Source organism: Spermophilus citellus (assembly GCF_964194105.1).
Source record: "Spermophilus citellus genome assembly, chromosome: 7".
NCBI lineage: Eukaryota > Metazoa > Chordata > Mammalia > Rodentia > Sciuridae > Spermophilus > Spermophilus citellus.
In genome coordinates, this window is record NC_138188.1 from 160405184 (window position 1) to 160426175 (window position 20992).

The following is a 20992-nucleotide window of genomic DNA, read 5'->3' on the forward strand; positions in this document are numbered from 1 at the left end:
TGACTAACAGACCAAGAACAATTTTAAAGGAGGAAAAGTTTATTTGGGGGCTCATAGTTTCAGAGGTCTCAGTTCATAGATAACCAGCTCCATTGATCTGGGCCTGAGGTGAGGCAGAACATCATGGCAGAAGAGTGTGGTGGAGGGAAGCAGCTCAGGACATGGCAATCAGAAAGCAGAGAGATCCCTTGCCAGATAAAAAATATATGCCCCAAAGGCATGCATGCCCCTATTGACCCACCTCCTCCCGACACACCTTGCCTACTTTCTGTTACCAACAGTTAATCCCATAATGGGATTAATTAACTGATTAGGTTAAGAGTCTCATAACCCAATAATTTCTCCTCTAAATCATCTTGCATTGTCTCACACATGAGTTTTTTGGGGACACCTCACATCCAAACCATAATGGTAGCATACTGCAACTTTCCTCCTTTTTTTACATACCCATATACCCTAGAGATTACTTTATAACAGTTCATAAAGATTCTTTTTTTTTTTTTTTTTGGCAGTGCTGGGGATCAAACCTAGGACCTTGGGCATTCTAGGCAAGTGCTTACCACTGAGCTACATTCCCAAACCTCTTCCTTTTCACAGATGCATTGAAATATATTATGCAGGATACATTTACTTTCCTTTTTAAATATTAATTTGGATCTTATTATATAGAATTTTGTGGTTTTCTTTTCACTAAGCATCTCAGTAAGTACTAAGCATTTCTCCTGTCAGAAAGGGTTTTTAGTGCATACTATTTATATTAATATAGCTGTATAAGGAAGCACGCAATTTATTTAAAAATCCCCTGATTATGTCTCCACATGTATGTTTGCCTTGACCAGTGGGTCCTGAAGCCTCTCTGTCAGACTTCTAAGCTAGTTGTTTCAGCCATGTCCATTTTCTGGCACATTCTTTCTTAAGTTTCCTGAAACTACAGAGAGGAAAAAAAAAAAAAAGAGCAGAAAAACTCTTCTCTACTTTACAAAGGAGAATTTATGTCTACAAGCCCTCTTCCTTCCCTGTCTCTGGGTGTTCCCACCTAAGGCTCCCAGGAAGTCAAAATTCCCTACTTGCCTATAAAGGCCAAACATCCTTGTCCCAAAGAATGAAGCTTAACTTTTATTAGTGGAGGTTCAAAATAGGTATTTCTTCCTTGTCTTCTCTAGCTTTTCCAAATCATTGGACATTTTAGAAATCTTGAAGGCAGAGGGATAGCAAACTGTAAAAAGAAATATTTTAAAAATTCTTGAGGCTAGCTGCAGATGTAGTTTAGTGGTAGAGCACTTGACTAGCATGTGTGAGGCCCTGTGTTTGATCCCCAGCACAGGAAAAAAAAATTTTTTTAAATCTTATTTTTAAAGTATTGTGCAGACTTCAAAAGATAGTTTTGCAAAGGTCTTTGCAAGTGAGACCTTAAATAAATTTATGGACCATTAACATGTACCCTTAATACTATGATATTATAAGTTATTTTTTTAAATTTAAAGACTTATTTTGAACTACATTAAAATGTTAACAAAATGCAATAATATTACTTAATGTGATGAAATGAAAATGATAATAAGAAGTCTTATGAGTGAATGGAACAGGGCTTTAATTTTTCTAATTGCAGTACATATTCACCAGGATGTGAGCTCATTCTAACAGCTGTAGATCTGTCTGACCAAGATCTTAAGGCTGAGCGCAATGGTGCACACCTGTAATACTTCATGAGTATGATTGTGAGTTCAAAGCCAGACTCAGCAACTTAGGGAGACCCTGTCTCTAAATAAAATATAAAAAAGTAGTTGGAGATATGGCTCAATCCCTGGTACCAAAAAAAAAAAAAAAAAAAAAAAAAGAAAGATCTTAGGAAACACATGATATTAAACAATCTGAAGGCATAATAGATACAAATGGCTCTGATATTTTGGGACACAGAATTTCACAGTGTTCTAATGTGTTGTTTTGAAAGACATACCTTGAGTTTTTGCTGCAGGCGTTTGACTTCCATCTGCAGAGTCTTTGTGGCTGCAAAAGCGGCTAAAGTCTTCCGATTTTCGATAGCCAGCTGCCGACTGAAGGTTCGATTGTTCAACCTCAGCTGTTTTTCCAAGCTCTGAAAGCAGTATATATTTCAACTATTCTGTAACCAATTTGGCATTATGAAAAACTACAATTACAAAGGAACTAAGTACATTTATGAGAAGTTGCACATTTTTAATACAATTTAGCAAATGGCTTGCTTAGCAGGCACAGATTAAAACCAATTAACACCCCAGCCCTCCTCCAAATTCTCAGATCTCATTTCTAGAGAATAAATATCATGCTTTGAGTTCGATGTCCCAGTGTTTTTTTTTTTAATCATTCTGGAATTTGGCAAAAATTTGGACATATCCTGAAAAATCAATAAATATCATGTCATACTTTAGATATAAACCTAAGCAGTGCTGCCTAAATGAACTACTCTGCCAACTCTGCATGGGGTCCTCTTTCAGAACCTCTCTACCCTTCTTACAGGGGGATCAGCTCAGCACAGACTGTCGGTCTCAGCCATTTGCAGAAACCAGATGCTACAAGGTGTAAGGGGGACTCACCGTGTGTCTACACAGATGGATAACAGCAAGGTAACCTGGTCACCATCTATGCATGGATTCACGGGCTTCCTGCCACTGTTTTACTAGAGAACTGTTCTGAACTTTTGATAGAAGGCTTGGCTGAAGGGCTTTTTCTTTTTTACATGAAATGGGGTCCTCCCATTATGACAATGATACTTTTCCATTAAAGAAGAGTGGAAAACAGAAAGCTCAAAAGATGAAATCACACTAAAAATCTCACTCTCTAAAATACTGATAGTTAAAAAATACCTACATGTTTTGATTCACAGAAATTTCTCCTCCACTAAATGCCCTGTGACCAAACCAAAATTTCCCACATTATCATGTGCTTCTGATAGCCAAGAAGTAGCTAATTCTGAAGTTTGCTTTGCTTTTGTCTATAGGTATAAAAATAAACGACTTAACGTTTATATATAAAATACGTAGATAAGATAAAAATACATTTACTTTTACATGAAAGACATATGCTAAGATGGATCTAATATTAGCCAAAAGGCAAAATAGATGACTTTGGTATACAATAGTGAAACAGAGGTTTCTCACTAGTTATTATACCTCGTACATCAATTTTATTGAGACAATTCTCTTTGTAAGTAGAGAATTTTAAAAAGGAAGAAATAACTGAGATTAAAAAAAACATGGATGGAATGAATTTGATATTTACTTACTTCAAGATCATGGAAAATGTTTGTCTCTTGCCATCAAATATCAAAGAATTAAACAGTAAATGAATTCCACTTATGTCCATAGAAACCCAAACTTCCTTCAATGCAATATGGCAGGACACTTCTCTACATGATCAGGGCCCTCTCCCAACTCTTTCCTTCTAATGTACCCAGGCTTCTGACAACTTAGGGCTGTTGAAGAAGTCAATTCGCTCATCAGTTATTTTAATTCCTTTTTCTTTCCTGTTCCAGGGAGAATTCTGGGAAAAGTTCCTATTTAAAAAAACAACTAAAAATGTTTTTTTGGTAATGATGGGCCAAACTGATGAGGGAGAAGACAAGAAAATGGGCTGAAAGGGTGCCGCATTCAGATTTTGGTGGGGCAGGCTTTTAATAACAGTTCATAAAGGGTTGATTTGAAAGGGAGGTTTTGCACAAGGCGGGTCAGCCACACTCGCCAAGTCTTCCTCCTGCATGGGGGCAGCCTGGTTTTCAGTTATATCAGTCTAGCTCCAGAGTGAACTCGCGTTCCCTGCAATGGGGCAGCAGACCTCTCCAATCGGAGCTTTTCCTGTTTCTCTTTAAGCCTCTCCCTTGCCCTGGCCTCCACCAGACACCATCTGCAGCATGCCAAGCTGAGAAGTTGGTGATGCTCTGTAACAGGGGCCAACGTGATCAATGTGTGCTCTCTGTATTAATTGCGAGGACTTAACATTTCTAGGCTTCTGAAATACCGACCTGTATTTTTTTGTCATTTGCCTCCATTTTTGTTGTAAGAGCAGATAATCTTTGAGTCAGTTCTTCCCTTTCTGCAAGATTTTTGTCTTCGGAAAGTTTCTGTAGAGCCTGCAAGGTATCTCTGGTCTTTAATAACTCGCCATCCGTTTCTCTGAGTTTCCTGGATACAGCTCTTTCCTTCTCCTGGGATTTCCTAAGTAATTGCCTTAAATTTCTTACTTCATTCTGGTGTTTGATCATGAGTTGAGGCAGATTGTTTTGTGAATTCTCATATTTTCCTATAGCTTTCAAGTGCCTAAGCTGAAGTTGTTTCAAAAAATGATTTTCTATAATGATGGCTTCCAATTTCCGATGCATATCAGCTAATTCATTTTTTAGCTCTTTAATCTTGTGAAGCCTGGCTGAGAGTATTCGATGGGCAATGGCATCTCTTCTCTGGCCAATCATATTGACTTGAGAATTAAAAACAGATGAATTGTGCTTTTTTTCGACTGAGATTTCTTTCCGGCCTGTGTAAGCAGACAATCCAGTTTATTACTAGTAATATATGTAGACATGCAACAAATATATACATATGTGTACCCCCCACAATATACATGCATAAACATAAGCATAACTAGAAGGGGAAAGAGCTAATATCTAATAAATATATATGCTTTTAGGCTATGTATTTGTGTGTGTGTGTGTGTGTGTGTGTGTGTGTGTGTGTATCATTAATGCCAGCAGCTCAGGAGGCTGAGGCAGGAGGATCACAAGTTCAAAGCCAGCCTCAGCAAATGTGAGGTGCTGCGCAACTCAGTGAGACCCTGTCTCTAAATAAAATACAATAGGACTGGGGATGTGGCTCAGTGGCTGAGTGTCCCTGGCACCTCCCCCTGCCAAATCATTAATGCAATTTTGTCCCAAGTCCTTTTTATTTTTTATTTGGAGACAGAGTCTCACTGAGTTGCTCAGTACTGTGGTGAGAACCCACAGTCTACATGCCCATGCTTCTGCCCCAGGGGCACGTGGACTTGTATGCTGTATGTGTATGCGTCCAAGTGCCCCTGTATATGTAAATATGTTTGCATTTGTATACCTGTAAACATATTCATATTCTGAAGAAGGGAAATTGGAAATGGATTCTAAAATCTAAAATAACCTGGTCCTCATTCTGGAGAGGGAAGGGTACTTAGTGGCCAGGGTCATGGAGTCCTAACCTGAAGCTATTGGCACACACAGGGACACACTTGCCCCCAGCTTGTCATGTCTTCCAGTTCTTGGGCAGGGAGAGGAGTCCCTGAGACAAGGAGGAGGGCAGTGCACTCCGTGGGCATGGGGGTTCTGCCCCCTTCCACGCCACCTTAATGACTGGAGGGTAGAAGAAGAATGTGAGAGGGCCTGGGGACTGCGGCCCAGGCCCCAGGAGTCAAGGTGTGCACAGAGGTGTGGGTGCTCTGAAGAGCTCAGGGTGAGGGACGGAGACGGCAGACCAGAGGCCCTGCCTTCCCCATGTGCTCCTGTCTGTCAGCGGCCCTCAGGTACCACTCGCATTTGGTGGTATACAGCAAGTTCACACTGAATATACATGGCACACATTTGTTGACTACAGAGGTTATGGAAAACTGGAATAGGGTTTAATCCTTAATGGTTTTATATCGAATTATTATTAACTACACATAATAAGAATGGTTTGATATATAGTTTTGTTTGATTTTGTGGTGCTGAGGTTTGAACCCACAGCCTTGTGCACAAGAGGCAAGCACTCTACCAACTGAGCTATATCCCTAGCCCAGTTTCTTTTTAAGACTTTTTTTTTTTTTTTAGTTGTAGATGGGTACAATACTTTTATTTATTTATGTGGTGCCGAGGATAGAACCCATGCCTTATGCATGTGAGACAAGCTCTCTACCGCTGAGCCACGATCCAGCCCTGATATATAGTTTTGATCCTATTTCACACAATGAGGCAGATTGAATCAAATATACTACTCTTAGGAAAACTAATTCTTAAACTGATGAGCTAAAACACTCACTCACATTAACTTAATGCACAAAAATACATACATTAGCCCAAAGGCACTTCACATTACTTACAATGGGCTCCAACACCTTGCCCCCAAGCTCCCTCTCTGTTCTTGCTGGCGTCTTTCCCAAGCCCCTTCCTTGGGTCGCCTGGCCCAGCCCCTCTTTGTAAAGTGCTGCTGTCCTCCTGTACTCTGCTGGAGCCACTCTTTTGTCTTCCTTTGTCCCTCTCCCTTTTGTCACACTGACCCCTGCAGCCCTATGGTCCCCACACCTTTGCTGTTCTGGTATCCTGAATCACATTCTCATTCTCATGGGCTGGCTGGGGCCTTATTTAGGCTCTTCTCTCCCTCTTCCGGATCTACACTATATTTCCCCTTACAAAAGGATGGGTCCACTTCCTCCGTGGACCAGGGATGGAGAGGTTCAAAGGGAGGGCCTGTCCGTCCCTGTCGTCCTCTGCAGTTCTGTGGTCAGTCTGAGGGAGGGTGTCTTTCCCACAGATCGTGGTCTTCCCCTCTGCCTGGCCAAGGACCACAGGGCAGAGGGGTCTTGAGCAACTTAGTGCAGTAGCCCCTTTTGTGGCATACCAATGGTTTGAATGACAATCACACATTTTGGCACTGTCTTGACAAGGACTATATCAAAGGAAGCAATTTTCTAATTAACAGGACATGTTAATTGAATATATTTTGAAAGTACATTTTTCTACAAAAGAAGGAAACAGTTTTTGAATAGCAAACTGTGGAAATATGTTTCTTGCTATTACAATGATTTAAGTAAATCTCTAGTGTTTGACCAAAGCAAAAATCCTATCAAACTGAAATCCTCGCTTCATTCTCAAGATTTTATCTAAGAAATGGTCTTTATGCCATGAAATCTGCTTTTCTCAATTTTCTTATTTGGGAATTGAAACTACTCTCTAATGTTACTGTTCTTTAGTGAATCCTGGTCTATACTGGTGATTCTAATCCTATGTTACCACCCCTCAAGACTCAGGGATCTACTTTTAATATCAGAAAACTTAAAAGACACAGAAAATTCACTGGGGAAGAGACCACATTGACTAATAACACATTAAGCCTCTCTTTGCTTTCGGTTAGAATTGTATTACCCTAGAGTGGAACAAATTACTTGCTATTTAAGTTACTTCAGCAAACACTTGTAAAACACAAGCTGTATGGGAATAGAAAAATAAAAGAAACCACCAAAAAATAATTTATCACTCTGACAAAACTTTAAGTTACAATTAGTGTTTCAAGTTCTTTATACACTGGTGCAAGGGTCCTCAAGATGCACACAAGATTTGTTTAAAATAATAACTGAATATCAAATAAACATGCAATGATGCTCAAGTAAGAGTCAATCTTTTGCTTTTCTGTATAATGGAATTTATGACTCTAGTCTCCTGAGAAGTGACTGAATTAATTCAGGTTGCTTTCAGTTTATGAATTGGTATCTTGAGCATAATGTACTCAATAGATATTTGTAGAATAAATAAACAAGAAACCAGTTTCAAAAAGCTAAATTATAAGGTGCAGTTTCTTATAGAAATAGTCTTATGGATGCCAACTGCATTCTTAAATAGTTCCTTAAAAGCTTAGAATTGATGTAAAATATAATGTATATATCTAGGATCCCTTATCATAAGCCCTTGGGACAGGCTGTTTTAGATTTTTTTTTTTTTTTTTTGAGACAAGGTCTCACTGTGTTGCACGGGCTGGTCCCTAACTCCTGGGCTTGCTCTATCTATCTTATTTTTTGGTACTAGGGCTTTAACCCAAGTGTGCTCTACCACTGAGCTATATCATCAATCCTTTTTTATTTTGAGACAGGGTCTTGTTAAACTGTTGAGGCTGGCCTCAAACTTGCTATCCTTCTGCCTCAGCCTCCTGAGTGGCTGGGATTACAGACAACTGCCACCATGCTTAGTTCAAACAATATTTTTTTTTTTTTAAAGAGAGAGTGAGAGAGAGAGGGGGACAGAGAGAGAGAGAGAATTTTAATATTTATTTATTTATTTTTTCTTAGTTCTCGGCGGACACAACATCTTCGTTGGTATGTGGTGCTGAGGATCGAACCCGGGCCGCACGCATGCCAGGCGAGCGCGCTACCGCCTGAGCCACATCCCCAGCCCCTCAAACAATATTTTTAAGGCAAAATATATAACTATTCACTAAATAAGATAAATGAAGATCACTTTCATGTAAATTCAAATCAATTTTTTTTTCCCAAATAAATATTTTTTCTAGAGGTTGGGTTTTTAGAGATTTGAAATTTCAGATGTGGATAAGGGTTGTATAATGGCAGGACCCAGCAGGTGTTCTGTTGTGCTCTCTTCCAAATGCCATAGCAGACTTCTTGGACAGAGCCACACCATGAGAGGGAAGCAGACTTTTCCTCTTCTGCCCAGAGCCTTGTGATGGGCCTTGAAGGCCCATTCCCTCATCTTAGAAAGGGACTTTTAACCTCTTGGGTGTATGGAGAAACCCTTCTCCCTATAAAAGACAACAAATGCCTGAAGATTAAAAAAAAAAAAAGATCATTGAAGAACCTCTGCTCTGTAGCTAGGAAGAAGGATGATTTTTATTTGGAGACAGGGTCTCTAGACTGAACAATCTGGATGTCCCAGAAGTGGCTCAGAGGATCCAGGACACACCTGGTCATAGCAGCTGGGGAGGAAAGGCCCTGGGTAAGCGAGGCAGGGGCAGGTGAGCCCCCCAAGGGTAGGCTCTCAAGCATTTCCAGCTGTTGGCCAGGGTGCACTGATGGCCAGAGTGACAAAGTCCCGGCTGCTCCTACAGGAGGAATGCAAGCTGGGACAGGGATACAGGAGGGAGGGGTCAGTCACAAGGCTGACTCCAACTGGGACAGGCAGGAGTTGGTGGAGTTGGTAGTTATTAACAACAGCCTTTTGAACAGCCTTTTGAACCTTTCTGGTTCAGAAGATGGCTTCGCCAATGTGCCTCACCAGTCTTGGCGACCGTCCTCTTGGGGTGTTGAGACAGGCATTTGTATTTCATTGGCAGTTCAAACCTTGGTTCTTCAGCTGAGATGAAAGGCAAGAAGCCAGTGAAATCCAAGTACTGTGGTACTCTGTAACAAGGCCACCTGTTAACTGAAAATGGAACCAGCCTCACTAAGTGGCTCCATTTGGGTAAGCCATGTGAGGAGTAGACTTCATGTTTTAAACCTTATTATTATTATTATTTGATATCAGGAATTGAACCCAGAGGGTGGTTGACCACTGGCCCCTTCTTCTTCTTCTTTTTTTATTTATTTTTTATTTTGAGGCCTAAGTTGCTGACGCTGGCCTTGAACTTGGCATCCTCCTGCCTCACCCTCCCAGCTGCTGGGGTCACAGGCATGCACCACTGTGCCCGGCTAAAACTTTCTATTATTTTGTAATTATCCTTAATTCTTTGCTTTCCATTTCCTTCCATAAAAGTTTACCTACAATGCACATTTATAATATGGAAAGTTAGCAAAACACAACATGGACTGCTTCAAAATACTAGTTTGTTAATAACATTATTAACCAGGAATCCAGCCTGGGCTGAGAAATCTTGCCTCTTACCTGTAGGCTGGGCGGTTTTAGAAGCAGTATACTTTTTATTCTCTTCTTTCTTTTCTGTGGCCATAGGTTGCCCTAAAAAATTCCTGCTGGCAGCTACTTCTGAACATTCAGAGACAAAGTCTTCTGAGTAGTCATAGTGGGAGCTCAGGCTCCTGCAGGAGCACTGAGACCTGCTGTAGTCGACACTCCCACTGGAAGCCCTGCTGTTCCTTGACAAGCCGTTGGGGCCTGGGCTTCTGCATTCTGCAGGCCTCCTGCTGTCTTCCCGGGCCATGCTGGCGAGCTGCTCTTCTGTATGCACTTTTGTTGTACCAGCCAGAGACACAGTAGGCAACCTAGTAATAGAAAGGTATTTTTGAATTTGACTATTGACTTTCAAATGAACCATGCTTTACTATGTTTTATGTAACTATATGAGTAATTATGAACATGAAATAAGGCATTATTCTGAAGTATTTTCCAGAAGAATTTCAGTTTAGTTTTCATGTTATTTCTACATAAAATATGAGATTGCTGAGATCAAGCTTTTTTTTTTTAGTTTTACAAGGACAAAATATCTTTATTTTGTTTATTAATTTTTATGTGGTGCTTAGGATCAAACCCAGTTCCTCACATATGCAAGGCAAGCTCTCTGCTACTGAGACACAACCCCAGGCCTGAGACCAAGCTTTGGTACCATATACAAGTGATGTGAGATAGAATCATACTGGGTAATAATATTGACAATTGTTTATGAATTAGTGGATGACTTCCTTATTTCTAAAGGCTGGTTATTTATTGGGTATTTTTGCCTTCATTAGAACTGAAGAAAACGACAGTTCTCAGTAAGTTTGGCTAACTGGTATGAAATGCAGCTCATGATATTCAGACATATTCAAGAAGATGTTCACTTTCATTTAATAATGATAAGATCACACAGTTTTGAGATTAAACATGTAGAGCACAATGTAACTAATCTTCTAGTTTTATAGAGCTAGTATTTGTTATAAAATCAAGAGTGATAGTGTTCCAGTGACATAAACTTTATCTACTGGTCATAAGATTATATGTTTTAATTCAGGAAATTTCCTTTTCTTTCTGTGCCTAATTTAACTATCATAGCATGAATATGATTTCCATGATTATATACCACAAAATGACAAAGAAAGCAATTCAGGAAAACATGCATGTCTTCAGGGGAAGATCATCTAGGAGTTAGAACTCCTGGGAAGGAAGTGCACAAATGGAAAACGACCTTTCTCTAACATGGAATTGAGAGTGCTGGGCGCAGCAGTAGCTCACGCCTATCATCTCAGCAGCTCAGGAGGCTGAGGCAGGAGGATCTCAAGTTCAAAACCAGCCTCAGTAAAAGCAAGGCACTAGGCAACTAGGCGAGACCCTGTCTCTAAATACAATACAAAATAGGGATGGGGATGTGGCTCTGTGGTCAAGTGCCCCTGAGTTCAGTCCCCATACCAAAAAACAAAACAAAACAACAACAAAAAGAACTGAGAATGTTTTCATCTGCACCAAAAACCAAGCTTATATCAATAATGGGTTTGGGAAAATCAAAATGAACTTTTTATGTGAAAACTCAAAATCTAATTTGGGAATTAAATAGTAAAGTAGACTTCAAAGAAAAATGTTTAACAGATAAAAATGAATGAAATTTGATGGTATAATAAGGAGCATATGTTACCACATAGTTAAAGGTCCTTGTAACCAAAGGCCATGACTAAAAAAATTAATTCAGACCTGCCTGCCGTCCTGCTTCTTTCACTTAGGGTGGATTCATTTCAAATTGAGTACAATTTAAAGTGGTTTAAACACAGTGTTTAAGTCAGCTTTTTCATTGCTGGGACTAAAGGACCCGACCAAAACAATTGTAGAGGAGGAAGAGTTTATTTATTTACAGTTTCGGAGGTCTCAATCCATAGACAGTAGACTCCGTTCCTCGGGGCTGAGGTGAGGCAGAATGTCATGGCCGGAGAGTGTGGCAGAGGGAAGCAGCTCACATGGCCATCAGGAGGCAGAGAGGGCGGGCTCCACTTGCCAGATAGAAATGTATACCCCAAAGCCACGCCCCAAGTCCCATCTGCTCCAGCCACACCCCACCTGCTTTCAGTCACCACTCAGTTAATCCCTATCGGGAGATTAATTCACTGATTGGGTTAAGACTCTCACAACCCAGTCATTTCTCCTCTGAACCCTCTTTCATGGTCTCACACATGAGCTTTTGGGGGACACCTCACATCTAAACCATAACAGTAGCAGTTCTTCATTTGTGGATCCAGAATGTTTTGGTTCAGCAAATGATTCCCCAAAGCAGCTCTCACAGGTTGCTTCAGGATTCCATGGAGCTGAAACAACTCCTCAGCTTTTCACTGCTAGGATTCTAGCTTCCATGGAGAAAGATTTTGACATTACTTCTTGACACTGGTTGAATTAAATCATCTGCATGTCACACAGGTTGGGGGGCACTGTCCCTCCTGTTGGTTCACACACTCTCCCAAACATGTCCCCTAGGCCTGGCTGCTCTCGACAGCCCTGGTGGTATAATGCTCCCCAACAACCCAAAGGTTTCTCATGAAAGTTGTTTCCCTAAAGAACAGCAAGTCCAGCTCCCCCTGGTCAAGACAGCTGTTCCTAGCAGCAGGGGCCCTGTCCCTGAAGATCTGGAGAGCAGGTTCCAGAGGACACAAGCTTGTGAAACTTTCTATACACTCTCTTAGTTGTCTAAGTGAGAATCTAAAATGGAAGGCAGAGGAAGTCACACAGAAGGAGGGTACCTTTAGTTAAACAACAGGATTCTGCACGTCTTCATAACGCTCTCGCACTAGGGCGTGGTAATGCCACTGGCGGGTCATAGCAACTAGCTCAACAGCAGACAGAAACAGACAAATCCATCTTCTGGGCCTTTGAAAGGATTATCTTTTCATTTAATTCTCAATTCTCCTGTTTCATCAAGGAAGCAAAAGAGAAATTAGCCTTTCTAACAGAAATTTAATCTCACTCTTTCTACTAGGAGATTTTTTTCCTAAATCACATTCTGCTTGACTTGTCTTCTCTGCAGATGACACACATTGGGCAGTTCACAGTCTCCCTCTACAAAGAATCTCTTATCTGTAACACTAGCCTGTGCTTCACGTCTCACTAGTGCTTCTACGTTGTGCAAATTGCTTTCATATCACCCAGTCCTCGCAGCACAGAGGCAGGAGGCTCAGGCAAGATCAAAGGCAGAGTGACTGTCCAGGCTGTCTAGCTCCAGGGCCAGTGCTTTTCCATTCAGCAGTGGACAGCACACTGGGGGCCACCACACAGCCCTAACTCAGAGAAGTCCTCTTTCTAGCCAACACTCTGCCATGTGGGCAGAGGCAGAGGCAAGGACCCTGATTCATGGACCTTTGCATCTGGAATAAGAAGAATCAGAAGTTAGTACCCTAAGGAACTAACAACGCCCACTCTAGCCCCCAAGCCTTGCCTGGCCTTGTCCCTGGAAGCTGTTCTCCCCCACCCCTGTTGCTCATGATCTTAACCCCTGTGTTCCTTTCTATCTTGAAAAATCCAAGTTTTCCGAACAATTGTTGGTAATCTGCAAGAAGCATTTGGTTTTGGGCCAGTTGTTTCTGACATGAGCTAGTCTTGGCAAAACCCTTGAAGGTTCCCTCCTCCTTCCTCACTTCAGAGTGAAGAAAGTCTTCTTGGACCTGGGATGAGGCTCAGGGGTAGAGCACATACTTAGCATTCAGAAGGCCCTGGCTTCAATCCCCAGCATCACACACACACACACAGTCTTTTCACACCAGCATTTTAAGATAAAATCTTAATTCAAGAGAGTTTTTCATGCTATACTCACAAACTGCCCGATAGCTAAAATCGTGGTGGGGAGTATGATGGAGTAGAAGATGGTAGATGATATAAAGGCAGACAGACTTGGGTTGAACCTGGGTCTGTCTGTCACATAAGGGCTTTGGCCATCTGTAAAATGTTTCTTATACCACCAAATTCACAGGGTCATCACAGGGGGAAGTGAGAGTGTGGTTGTGAAAATGCCCACACAGAGCAAGCATCAACAAGTACTTCCCCTGTTGGAAGAGAATTCTGGGACAAACACAAGGGCTGCCAAGGTCATTGCTGGTGTCTTCACGTGAGATTTGCAACCAAGACTCAGCCTGCTTTCCCATCAATTGTGGTACCAAGGATGGCTGCTGGAACAATCCCATTGTATTGTCTCTGTGTGCTTCAGACCTACTGTAGTGCTGTTATAATATTTCTACATGCCTAGCAGAAGTTTCACACTCATTAGCTTACCTAATCATGATGACGTCGGTCCTTTTTTGTTTGTTTGTTTTTTGGTACTGGGGACTGAACCCAAAGGCGCCTATCCACAGAGCTACATCCCCAGCCCTTTTAATTTTGAGACAGGGTCTTGCTAAGTCGCTTAAGGCCTTGTTAAGTTGCTGAGGCTGGCCTCAAACTTGCAATCCTCCTGCCTCAGCCTTCCGAGTTGCTGGGATTTCAGGCATGTGCCACCACACCTAGCTAGGTATTGTTAACTCTATAGATGAGGAATATAAGGTTTGGAAAGTCAGCTAACTTGTACAAAGTCACAAAGCCAGTAAAGCTTGATTCTCTGAGCTTTGAACCCAGGTCTCTTTGCCCTTAAAGCTCTTTTTGCTGCACCATATTTCTGGCCTCCCCCAAACCGCATATTTGACCCAACACATTTGCTTGCTGCAGCCTTAAAATGTAAACCAAGCAATATTTGTGATAAGCTTAAGGGAATTACCAATGATTATGCTCTTCCTTAGTTTATCTCTCCACTCTAGTGTTCAAAATTCTAGACTATCCTGAATACAATCCCTCTCCCTTCATCTTTCAGGTTTATCAGTGTAACTCTGAATTTCACATGGTAGGAGCGGGAGATGATGGATGTCACCAGTTAGGGTAGAGGGGATTCTCTTCCATTCCTAGATGAGTACATGGAGGTCTGAGTTGACTGTATCCCACAACTATCTTTTTTTTAAAAATTTTTTTGTAGTTGTAGAGGGACTGTTTTTAAAAGGATTCCCTCTGAATCACATGTTCTCTGACAGACAAGATAAGTTTGGTTGCTCCATGTTCAACCACAGTAAAGAGCTAGCCTTCCTAGTCTCTGTTTACTAAAAACTGGTAGAATGGGGAGGAAAGGAAAATATTCCAATGGAAATACATCAGAGTTAACAAACATAAGACTTAATAAACAAGACTCCATAAACAACCTCACTCCTCATCCATGTGAAAAGGTACCCTAGTGCAGGCCTTTGTGACTTATCTAGAATTCGGGGGTGGGCTGAAGGTATTACTGCCCTCCCCACATGGATTTGCAGTCAGAAGCCTCTGTGGATGTCCCAGTAGGTACTGTCTCCTGTGGGTCTCTGCATTTTGCAGGATCTGCACAGTAAGAAGTTGGTAACTGAAGCCTCTTTATTTTATTTTTTATTTTATTTTTTTTTAAAGAGAGAGTGAGAGAGGAGGGGGAGAGAGAGAGAGAGAGAGAGAGAGAGAGAGAGAGAGAGAGAGAGAGAGAGAATTCTTTAAAAAATATTTATTTATTTATTTTTTTAGTTCTCGGCGGACACAACATCTTTGTTGGTATGTGGTGCTGAGGATCGAACCCGGGCCGCACGCATGCCAGGCGAGCGCGCCACCGCTTGAGCCACATCCCCAGCCCCTTGAAGCCTCTTTAAAATGCTCAAAAAAAAAAAAAATCATACAATTAAAAATATTCCAACAAGGAAATATTTAGCAATATTGTCCTCAGCCTTTCTGGCTCACTTTACCTAATGCTGTAAGTAGTTTCCTCAAGATGAGCCAAAAAAGAGTCTTACTATAAAGACATTTCCTTTTCTTTCATAAGATGGGTGGTGGTAGAGAATCCTATTTCCACTGTTGGCCTGCTTTCATTAAATTTCTAAAACATGGTAGGAGGCAGTTATTCTGCTGTTGATCACTATTATAACCTAATCTATCTCATGCCATAAGCAACTTGAAATTAATCGATGTGTACAATGATCTATCACTATGTTATAATGAAATGGCACAAATATTTAAAAATCAAAACCTGTAATTTCAATTCACATCATAAGAAATTGTACTTTTGGGAACTTACTAAACTTAGAGTTAACATAATTGCTTTAGATAGCATATTGACATACTGTATTGTTTGAAAGAATGTATTTCAGGTATTTTGAAAGAATGTATACCTGGTAACAATAGCACGTGGCCGGTTGGCCCCCGGGATTTAACAGAACTTATTAACGTTAGTGTCACTAAAACCAGATTTTTAGGTAAATTTATTGTGCCTCTTTTTGCTAGAACAATAGAGAGACCATTGTTCTTACTACTAATAGCAAAGTCTTTGACGAGATGAGATCATAAGAAAAATGAGGACCAACTGGCTTCATAGTAAGCAGTTCAGTGACAATGATTTCAACACTTAAGTGAATGTAGTAGGTGAATCACCAACATTTGATAATTTTTTATATATTCAACAGGTCAATTTCTTTGGCTTACTAAGGATACACATTTTATATGAAAACTAATTCTTAAGTCTTTGGGATGAAATTCTTTTTTTTTTAATTGAAAAAGACTCCTTCTTTTATTGAGGTATGAATGAAATTTACTAACTGCACATATTGAGAGTGCATGATTTAAGACTAGACATTATCATATTAGACATTGTGCAGGGGTACACATAGGGGTACACTTACCCACCATGAAACTATCACCACCACCAAGATGGAGGCTTATCCATGACCCCCCGCTTCCCTGGGCCTTTCTGTGACTCCTCTCTGCTGTCACTCCCAGCTCCTCATCCCCATCCCAGGAAACTGGGATGTTTGTATAGATTGTTTACATTTTCTAGTTTTATATAAATTAAATCATACTATATGGACTTTTATTTGGTTTCTTTAACTCCACCAACTAGAGATTCAACCACATGACTATGTGCATCAACACTTCATTTTTTGCTATGTGGTGGTGAACACCTGAATTCCAGCAATTTGGGAGGCTGAGGCAGGAGGATTGCAACTTCTAGGCCAGCCTGTCAACCTAGCAAGGCTCTAAACAACTTAATGAGACCCTGTCTCAAAATAGAAACTAAAGGACAGGGATGTAGTTCAGTGTGTAAAGTACTCCTGGGTTCAATTCCCAATATTGAAAAAAATCATGTTTTAAAACTGCTCAGATCCAGTTGTATGCATAAACCCTGATTGGTTTATTTATATGCCCATGTACAGACATTTCAGCTATTTATGGTTTTGGGGTATTAAAAATTGCTATAAACATTCACATACAAGTTTTGTGTATGGATGCTGTAGTCTGGATATTGAATCCTAGCCCCTTCCTTCCTGTCTCCCTTTGCTTCCTGGAAGCCCTGAGGTGAGCAGCTTCCCCCATAATGTTCTGCCTTCCCCCAGGCCCAAGAGCAACAGGACAACCAACCAGAGACTGAAATCTCCAGAGTAAATAAACCTTTCCTCCTTAAAAGTTATGATCTCAGGTATTTTGTCACAGTGGCAGAAAGCTGACCACCTCCCTGGATGTAGACTTTTCCCCAGGGTTAATACCTGGGAGTATAATGGCTGTATGGTAGCGTGGGTGTATGTTTAACTTTTTACAAAACTGTAGCTGTACCATGCTACATTCCCATCACTAGTGCCTGAGTTCCGGCTGCTCCACATTACTGCTAGCACTTGATATGATAGTACTTTAGTCTTTCTAACAGGTTTGAGCAGTTACATTATGGCTTTGCCTTTGCCAAGTACCTGATGATGCTGAACATCTTTTTGTGTGCTTATTTGCCATCTGTTTTATTGAGCTTTTTTGGTCACTGTGGCCAAAATACCTGACAAGAATAACTGAGGAGGTAGAAAAGTTCATCTGGGACTCAGGGTTTTGGAGGTCTTTGTCTGTAGGAGGCTAACTCCACTGCTCTGGGCCCAGTGTGAGGCAGCACACCAGGGGGAAGGATCCAGTGGAGGAAACATGCTCAGCTTTTAGTGAGGCCAGGAAGCAGAGAGGTAGAGCAAAGGGGGAAAGGGCCACAGGGAGGATGCAGCCTTCCAGGGCACGCTCTGAGAGACCCACCTCCTCCAGCCACACCCCAACTCCTACAGTTATCACTGAGTCCATTCAAACCAGGGTGGACTGATTAGCTCTCACAATCCAATCCAACCCAATCATCTCACCTCTGAATATCCCTGCATTAACTCAGGAGCTTTCAGGGTACACCTAACATCCAAACCATAATAATCTCCTTATACTTCTTCAGTGAGATATTTGCACATTTAAAAAATTGGGTTGTTACTGAATTTTCAGAGTTGTTCATAAATTCTAGATGACCTTTGTCAGATATATGCTTTGCAAATAATTTCTGAGACTTGCTTTTTCATTATCTTAAAAGTATATTTTGAAGAGGAGATATTTAAAAGTTTTTCATGAACCCCATTATCAATTTGTTAAGAATGGGGGCTGGGGATGTGGCTCAAGTGGTAGCGTGCTTGCCTGGAATGCCTGAGGCTTGGGTTCGATCCTCAGCACCACAAACAAAGATGTTGTGCCCGCTGAAAACTAAAAAAAAATAAAGATTAAAAAATTCTCTCTCTCTCTTTAAAAAAAAAATTGTTAAGAATGGTCCTTTTGGTATTGTACCTAGGAAGAGTTTGCACAACCTGAGGTCACAAAGATTGTTTTCCTTGCTGTCTTATACAAGTTTTATAGTTTTAAGTTTTACTTTAAGTCTTGTAATTCACTTTTAGTTAATTTTTTTTTGTTTTGTTTTTTTTTAGATGGGGTTTTACTTTTGGCCAGGCTGGCCTTGAACTCCGGGGCTCAAGAGATCCTCTTGCCTCAGCTGGGATTATAGGCATGTGATGCCAAATACAGCCTAAGTTCATTTTTTTTTTTTTTTTTTTTTGGTACTAGGGATCGAACCCAGAGGCACTTAACCACTGAGCCACATCCCCAGCCCTATTTTGTATTTTATTTATTTATCTACATTTAATTTTTTTTAAAGAGAGAGAGAGAGAGAGAGAGAGAGAGAGAGAATTTTTTTTTTTAAAGATTTTTTTTTGAGAGAGAATTTTTTAATATTTATTTTTAGTTATTGGCAGACACAACACTCTTGTTTGTATGTGGTGCTGAGGATCGAACCCGGGCCGCACGCGTGCCAGGCAAGCGCACTACCGCTTGAGCCACATCCCCAGCCCCGAGAATTTTTTTAATATTTATTTTTTAGTTTTCGGCGGACACAAAATCTTTGTTTGTATGTGGTGCTGAGGATCAAACCTGGGCCGCACGCATGCCAGGTGAATGTGCTAGGAGCCACAAACAAAATATAAATGGCACCTTTGGTTGTAAAGTGACGCCATAGCCACTGAGGTATTATTATGCTAAGATTTACATTCATATGCAAATTGGGCTCCTGCTGTTCACCTTGGCTTGCTACAGGACTCTAGTTACCGGACTGCTGGAGAGTTCCCATTGGTTGGGGAAAGATAGTAGGAGGAAATTCCGGGGAAGGTCCGGGACCCTGGCTCCGGGAGGCGCGCGGTTCCGGCAGACGCCCGCGTGGGAGGACGGGGTTTGGCTCGCCTGCGGCGGCTTTTTCAAAATAAAGTTTTGTTCCTGCTTGACTGGCTCGTGATTCTGTGCCCAGCCAAGACTGCGGCAGGTAAGTAAACATTCTAGAAAGCGCCTTTTATAAGCGAACTAAGTCTTTTGTTCTTCCATTTTTCTGAAAGATCACTGCTAACCGTACCCTCCCATGGTCCACACAGAAGTCTTCTATTCTGCAAGTCTCTCTCCAGTTTTCAAATGAACATTTCCTGCCTGGAAAACAACAAGCATTTATTACGCCATGGATCACAGGCACCGCTGATTTCTCCTCTCAGGATGTCTTTTAAGACTGAAATCAAGAATCAGTGGGGGCTGCAGTTATCTGAAGACTCATCTGGGAGAAGATCCAAGCTTTGTGCCCACTGGAATGGATGCTGGCAGGATTCCATTCTTCACAGGCTGTTAGACTGAGACTCAGCTCCTCACTGGCTTTTGGCTGAAGCCTGTGTTTCTTGCCCTGTGTCCATGAGTCAGCTCACCATATGGTAGTTGGCTTCCATCAGTGTGAGCAAATGAGAGGAAAAGAGGGTAATTAAGACAGTAATGAAGCCATATGTAGTGGTGCACACCTGTAATCCCAGTGGATGTGGAGGCTGAGACAGGAGGATCATGAGTTCAAAGCCAGCCTCAGCAACTTAGTGAGTTGCTAAGCAACTCAGTGAGACCCTGTCTCTAAATAAAATACAAAATAGGACTGGGGATGTGGCTCATGACCGAGTGTCCCTGAGTTCAATCCCTGGTACCAAAACAGACAGCAATGAGTCTTTTAATTGCTTAATCTTAGAAGCGACATCCAAATCAAATCAAGGGGAGGAGGGACACACAAGGGCATGAGGACAAGAAATGAGGGCAGTTGGGAGCTACCTTCAAAGCCACCTACACACAGTGTGCATTCTACCAGCAGCATCAGAAGAATGAAGCCAATGTGACTTGTGCCACGACTGGGCTCTTTATCCCTGGGCTGGAGCTGCTGGACTGCCCAAAACCTGAGGGAAGGAAAAGTGACCCGAACGAATAGAAGAGGAATGGACACCAGGTGACCCTCGCCACCCAGCAGCCACTGGTGGGGTGCTGCTTCTGCTGCTTGTTAAAATGATCAGCTAGAAGGCCATCAGACTGGAGTGGCTAATGCCCTGGGTTGCTGCCCAAGCAAACCAAAGCCTACCTCAGGTGCATTTCCCATAATTGACAAATGTAGAGAGAAATGAACAACTTTAACCAATTACAAACAGCCACCCAACCTCTACTTACTTAAGTAGGACCTTTCCAACTGAGTAGTCCAAATAAGACAACTACATAACTAACCTTCTATTTTCTCTGTTGTTTCCTCATTCACTTTATAAAAGGCTTTTCTTTGAGCCCCTTTAGCAGTGCCCCCAAACCCAAAGCAGTTTGAGTTCTGCTTGATTCATGAATTGATGTTTGCATAAATAAACTTTAAAATTTCTCATGTGCTTCAGTCACCCTAACGACCCCCACCCAGTCCTGGGGATTGAACCCAGGAGCCCTCTACCACTGAGCTACATCCCAGCCCTCTTTTTAAATTTTTTGAGACAAGATCTCACTAAATTGCTAAGGCTGGCCTCGAACTTGCAATCCTCCTGCCTCAGGATCTGGAGTCACTGAGATTACAAGCATGCACCATCACTCCCAGCTTCAATTTAATTTTTAACCCCTTTGGTAAACAGCTTGGAGGCCTTCTGGTTTTCCAGACAGTGTCTATCACCCTTTCCTAAACTCAGCAGAGAGTTCTAGAGAGTTCTATGTAGTTAC

At 41.5% G+C, this 20992-nt stretch overlaps 1 protein-coding gene across 1 annotated transcript in view; it reads right to left on the minus strand.

Annotated features, from left to right (window-relative positions):
* Positions 1-20992, minus strand: part of LCA5L (lebercilin LCA5 like) — a gene marked incomplete at its 3' end in the record, with an annotated part of 52479 nt that overhangs the window by 18545 nt on the left and 12942 nt on the right. The window contains exons 2-6 of the mRNA XM_081301990.1: positions 12346-12511; positions 9578-9912; positions 8972-9118; positions 3998-4506; positions 1958-2095 (exon numbers count right to left, since the gene is read on the minus strand). Coding sequence (XP_081158116.1) covers positions 1958-2095; positions 3998-4506; positions 8972-9118; positions 9578-9851 — 1068 coding nt within the window. The 5' untranslated portion in view covers positions 9852-9912; positions 12346-12511. The remainder of the gene's footprint in view (positions 1-1957; positions 2096-3997; positions 4507-8971; positions 9119-9577; positions 9913-12345; positions 12512-20992) is intronic.